Source organism: Salvelinus sp. IW2-2015, unplaced genomic scaffold, assembly GCF_002910315.2.
Source record: "Salvelinus sp. IW2-2015 unplaced genomic scaffold, ASM291031v2 Un_scaffold6382, whole genome shotgun sequence".
NCBI lineage: Eukaryota > Metazoa > Chordata > Actinopteri > Salmoniformes > Salmonidae > Salvelinus > Salvelinus sp. IW2-2015.
In genome coordinates this window covers 66,112-72,429 of record NW_019947645.1, presented here as the reverse complement: position 1 = coordinate 72,429, position 6,318 = coordinate 66,112, and the positions used below count along the sequence as shown (strand labels likewise).

Genomic DNA, 6,318 nt, shown 5'->3' with positions numbered 1-6,318 from the left:
AGGGGGAAATTGCATAGTAACATGACAAATTACATTAACCCTGCCTCTCCTCCTCCGTACACAGTATCCATACACACCCCTTCAGGGTGCGTCCCAAATGGCACACTATTTAGTTTATAGTGCACTAATTCTAACCATGAACCATTGGATCTGGTCAAAAGTAGTGCACTTTGTAGGGATTATGGTGCTGTTAGGGACACATCCCCTTCAGTACATCAGGAGGACTTCGGACCCCCTGAGGTTCAGGAGAATGGTAACACTGATAATTGACTTTACTTTCTCCTTGGGGAGAGAGATGGAAACAACTAAATGTCATGGAGAGAGACAGAGAAAGACAGAAAGGAGAGAGGAGGGGAGAGAGAGGAGAGGGGTGGAGAGAAGGAGAGGAGAGAGGGAGAGTGGGAGAGAGAGAGGGGAGAGAGAGAGGGAGAGAGATGGAACAACTGAATGTCATGGAGAGAGACAGAGAAAGACAGAAAGAGGAGCGAGGGGGAGAGAGAGAGGGGGGGAGAAGGAGAGGGAGAGTGGGGGAGAGAAAGAGGGGAGAGAGAGAGAGAGAAATGGAAACAACTGAATGTCATCGAGAGAGAGAGAGAGGGAGGGGGAGAGAGAAGGAGAGGGAGAGAGAGGGAGGGGGGAGAGAGAAGGAGAGGAGAAGAGGGAGAGGGGGAGAGAGAGAGAGAGAGAGAGAGAGAGAGAGAGAGAGGAGAGAGAAGAGGAGAGAGAGAGAGAGAGAGAGAGAGAGAGAGAGAGAGAGAGAGAGAGAGAGAGAGAAGAGAGAGAGAGAGAGAGAGTCATTGTTTATAATTGTATTACAATGTATATTGATACATTGTTGCTTTGGCAATATTGACACAATGTTTTTCATGCCAATAAAGCAGCTTTGAATTTGAATTTGAATTTGAGAGAGGGGGGAGGAGAAAAAAGCTTCTAACCAACCGAAAACCTGCAGAAGACACACAGCAGAACCTGGAAATACCATCCAACTTAAAACTGAGTGTGTAATATTCAGTATGAAGCTACTTCTGAAGCCAAAAAGTAAATGAATCATCTCTATGTAATTGTGATACGTACATACATCTTTGGGCTAGACGTGCCTCTAGCGACCCACCTCGACAACATCCAGGTGAAATTGCAGAGCGTGAAATTCAAAAAATACAAAATTCCTAATATTAAACGTTCATGAAAATACAATTGTCTTACATCATTTAAAAGCTTAACTTCTTGTTAATCCAGCCGCTTTGTCAGATTTCAAAAAGGCTTTATGGCGAAAGCATACCATGCGATTATCTGAGGGCAGCGCCCCGCATACAAAGGGATTAAAAACATTTTCCAACCAAGCAGATGCATCGCGAAAGTCAGAAATAGCGATAAAATAAATCCCTTACCTTTGAAGATCTTCATCTGGTTGTAATCACAAGGGTCCCTGTTACATAACAAACAGTCCTTTTGTTTGATAAAGTCCTTCTTTATATCCCAAAAAAGTCAGTTTATTTGGTTTCAATCAATAATCGACCTTTCTCCTCTTTCAAAATGCATACAAAATGAATCCCAAACGTTACCAACAAACTTGGTCCAAACATGTCAAACAACATTCCTAATCAATCCTCAGGTACCCTAATATGTAAATAAACGATAACATTTAAGATGGAAAATAGTATATTCAATACCGGAGATAAATAACCAAGTGTGCGCCCTCACCGGAGCACATCACAAACATTTTCCAACCAAGCATATGCATCATGAAAGTCAGCGATAAAATAAATCGCTTACCTTTGAAGATCTTCATCTTTTTGCCAAAGGTCTCAGTCACACAATGAATCGTCGTTTTGTTCGATAAAGTTCTTCTTTATATCCCAAAAAATGTCAATTTATTTGGCGCGTTTGATTCAGAAAATACACCTGTTCCAAACTCGCCCAACATGCCTACAAAGCAATGTAAAAAGTAACCTATAAACTTGGTCCAAACATTTCAAAACAACATTTCTAATCCAACCTCAGGTACCCTAATATGTAAATAATAGATCAAATTTAAGACGGAATAAACTGTTTTCAATACCGGAGAAAAACAAAGAGGAGCGCGGACTCATTCACGCGCACCAAAAGACTAGAGTCCACCTGAGTGACACTTAGAAAGAATACGAATACTTGTTCATTTTTCAAAAAAACCTTGAACAATTTCTAAAGACTGTTGACATCTAGTGGAAGCCATAGGAACTGCAATCTGGGTCCTAATTATTAGACTTTCCCATAGAAAGCATTGGAAAGTCCAATGACCTCAAAAAAAGAATTATTGAATGGATTGTCCTCAGGGTTTTGCCAAATAAGTTATGTTATACTCACAGACATTATTGTAACAGTTCTAGAAACTATAGAGTGTTTTCTTTCCATGCATATGCAAATCTACTAAAACTATCCTAGCTTCTGGGCCTGAGTAGCAGGCAGTTTACTCTGGGCATGCTTTTCATCCGGATGTGAAAATACTGCCCCCTACCCAAGAGAGGTTAAATAAGCATGCCCCGTTCAAAAAATATAGAAACAGGAACAGATATAGCCCGTGGTTCACTCCAGACCTGACTGCCCTTGACCAGCACAAAAACATCCTGTGGCGTTCGGCATTAGCATCGAATAGCCCCCGCGATATGCAACTTTTCAGGGAAGTTAGGAACCAATGTAAACAGGCAGTTAGGAAAGCAAAGGCTAGCTTTTTCAAAGAGAAATTTGCGTCCTTCAGCACAAACTCCAAAAAAGTTATGTTACACTGTAAAGTCCATGGAGAATAAGAGCACCTCCTCCCAGCTGCCCACTGCACTGAAGATAGGAAACACTGTCACCACCGATAAATCCACAATAATTGAGAATTTCAATAAGCATTTTTCTATGGCTGGCCATGCATTCCACCTGGCCAAACCCTACCCCGGTCAACAGCCCTGCACAGCAACTTTCCCAAGCCTCCCCCATATCTCCTTCATCCAAATCCAGATAGCTGATTTTCGGAAAAGCTGCAAAATCTGGACCCCTACAAATCAGCTGGGCTTGACAATCTGGACCCTTTCTTTCTAAAAATGATCAGCCGAAATTGTTGCAACCCTTATTACTAGCTTGTTCTTTTGTATCATCTGAGTTCCCCAAATATTGGAAAATTGTCGTGGTTGTCACCCTCTTCAAAAGGGGGGGAAACTCTAGACCCAGACCTATATCTATCCTACCCTGCCTTTATAAGGTCTTCGAAAGCCAAATCAACAAACAGAACACCAACCATTTTGAATCTCACCGTACCTTCTCCGCTATGCAATCTGGTTTCCGAGCTGGTCATGGGTGCACCTCAGCCACGCTCTAGGTCCTAAACAATATTATAACCGCCATTGATAAGAGACATTAATGTGTCTGTAAGCTGTATTCATCGACCTGGCAAAGGCTTTCGACTCTGTCAATTACCACATTCTTATCGGCAGACTCAATAGCCTTGGTTTCTCAAATGACTGCCTCGCCTGGTTCACCAACTACTTCTCAGACAGAGTTCAGTGTGTCAAATCGGAACTCTGGCAGTCTCTATGGGGGTGCCACAGGGTTCAATTTCCGGGCCAACTCTTTTCTTTGTATACATCAATGATGTCGCTCTTGCTGCTGGTGATTCTCTGATCCACCTTTACACAGACGACACCATTCTGTATACTTCTGGCCCTTCTTTGGACACTGTGTTAACTAACCTCCAGACGAAGCTTCAATGCCATTCAACTCTCCTTCCATGGCCTCCAACTGCTCTTAAATGTAAGTTAAAACTAAATGCATGCTCTTCAAACCAATCGCTGCCCGTAATCGCCCGGCCCGTCCAGCATCACTACTCTGCGACGCTTCTGACTTAGAATATGTGACAACTACAATCTAGGTGTCTGGTTAGGATGTAAACTCTCTTCCAGACTCACAAAATTAAATCTAGAAGCGGCTTCCTATTTCGCAAACAAAGCATACCTTCACTCATGCTGCCAAACATTACCCTCGTTAAAACAGACTATCCTGCCGATCCTTGGACTTCGGACAAATGTCATTTAATAATAGCCTCCCAATACTCAACAAATTGGATGCAGGTCAACACAGTTGCCATTCGTTTTGTCACCAAAGGGCCCATTACTATTGCACTCGTTGGCTGCGCCCTCGCTTCATATTTTGTTGCCAAAACCCACTGGCTACAGGTCATCTATAAATCTTTGGCTAGCGTAAAGCCCCACCTTATCTCAGGCTCACTGGCGTCACATGCAGCACCCACCTGTAGCACGCCGCTCCAGGCAGGTATATCTCACTGGTCATCCCCAAAGCAACACTTCCTTTTTGGCGCTTTTCCTTTCCAGTTTCTCTGCCCTTGCCAAATGACTGAACGAACTGCCCAAAATCCACTGAAGCTGGAACTTATATCTGTCACGTTCCTGACCTTATTTCCTTTGTTCAGTATTGTTTAGTTGGTCAGGACGTGAGCTGGGTGGGCATTCTATGTTATCTGTTTCTATATTGGGTTCATTGTTTGGCCTAATATGGTTCTCAATCAGGGGCAGGTGTTTGTCATTGTCTCTGATTGGGAACCATATTAAGGTTGACTGTTTTCACTGTTTGTTTTTTGGGTGATTGTTGCTGTGTCTGTGTTTGTTCGCCACACGGTACTGTTTCGTTCGTTTGTTCCTGTTCGTGCGTTCATGTTTTATATGTTCTCAAGTTCAGGTCTGTTCACGTCGTTTTGTTGGTTTTGTATTTTGTCAGTGTTCTGTTTTGTTGGATCATGATTAAAATTCGACATCATGAACATTCACCACGCTGCGCCTTGGTCCTCCTCTCTTTCACCATACGACGATCGTGACACCGTCTGTAAATAGCCCACCCAACTACCTCATCCCCATATTGTTATTTATCTTTTTGCTCCTTTGCACCCCAGTATCTCTACTTGCACATCATCATCTGCACATATCACTTCAGTATTTAATTGCTATATTGTAATTATTTCACCACTATGGCCTATTTATTGCCTTACCTCCCTAGTCTTACCTCATTTGCACACACTGTATATACTTTTTTTCTATTTTGTTGACTGTTTGTTTGTTTACTCCATGTGTAACTCTGTGTTGTTGTTTGTGTCGCACTGCTTTGCTTTATCTTGGCCAGTTCCAGTTCGATAGTTGTAAATGAGAACTTGTTCTCAACTGGCCTACCTGCTTAAATAAAGGTGAAATAAAAAAATAAAAATCGATCCCTGTCCGGACGAGAGGGTGTGCCTCTCTACAGCCAATGAACTGAATGAGTTCTTCACCTGCTTTGAAGCAAAGGGGGCGGCCCTACTCCCCCGGCCTTATCTGGAGGAGGATGTCATGGCAACTGAGAACGTATTTGTCATCAATGAGGAAGTCGTATGAGTTTTCAAAAGCCCCGAAGCAGGAAGAGAGCCCCGGGGGCTGATAACATAAGTGGTCGTGTCTTGAAACACCGTTCCACTCAGCTGGGCGCTGTTTTCTGATCTCTCTTTCAGCGGTCCCTGGATACATTGGAAATTACATCTCTCTGGAAATATATATATATACATTGTTGTACCTGTTACGAAAAACCTCTCATCCATCTGCATCAAATGACTTCAGACCCGTCTCTCTGACCTCTCTCTTGATTACATCTCTTGAAAACATCATCAACACCACCAAACACCTTGTTCACCCCCTCCGATCTGCATACCAAAAAAAAAAGTGTTAAACAAATCAAAATATTATTTTATATTTTAGATTCCTAAAAGTAGCCACCCTTTGCCTTGATGACAGCTCTGCACACTCTACAATTTAGAAAATAGTAAAAAATAATAATAAAGAAAAGCCCTTGAATGAGAAGTTGTGTCCAAACTTTTGACTGGTGCTGTAGCTCTCCACAGACTAGTACATGTCCCTGAGCCTGGAAATGGTTGATCTCCCCCTCTAGGATGGAGAAGCTGTCAGTGYTAAAGTATGGGGATTATGTTTGGGGGGGATGTACTGTAGGTAGAACACACACGAGGACATTTTTCTCTGTTGAGATCATTTCCTTATTAATTTATAGCCAGATGTAAAATGTTTATGTTTTCACTAATTTAATAGAGTGAGTTAGGTCTGCTCTATATCAAATTAACACACCCCCTGAGTCTCTACCCTGTTTGACAGCTGGTAGTGTGGTGGATGGGACTACCAGCTCTCTGTAACCTAGAGGGCAACCAGTGGGTCCGTCTCCTCTATACCACCCACCTGGTAGTGTGGTGGATGGGACTACCAGCTCTCTGTAACCTAGAGGGAAACCAGTGGGTCCGTCTCCTCTATA

General features: G+C 42.8%; 1 protein-coding gene across 1 annotated transcript in view; it reads left to right on the top strand.

Annotated features, from left to right (window-relative positions):
- Positions 1-5,399, top strand: part of nop58 (NOP58 ribonucleoprotein homolog (yeast)) — an 11,173-nt gene extending 5,774 nt beyond the window's left edge. Inside the window, 1 exon segment of the mRNA XM_070442160.1 lies at positions 5,272-5,399. Coding sequence (XP_070298261.1) covers positions 5,272-5,399 — 128 coding nt within the window.
- The last annotated feature ends 919 nt before the right edge of the window (positions 5,400-6,318 follow it).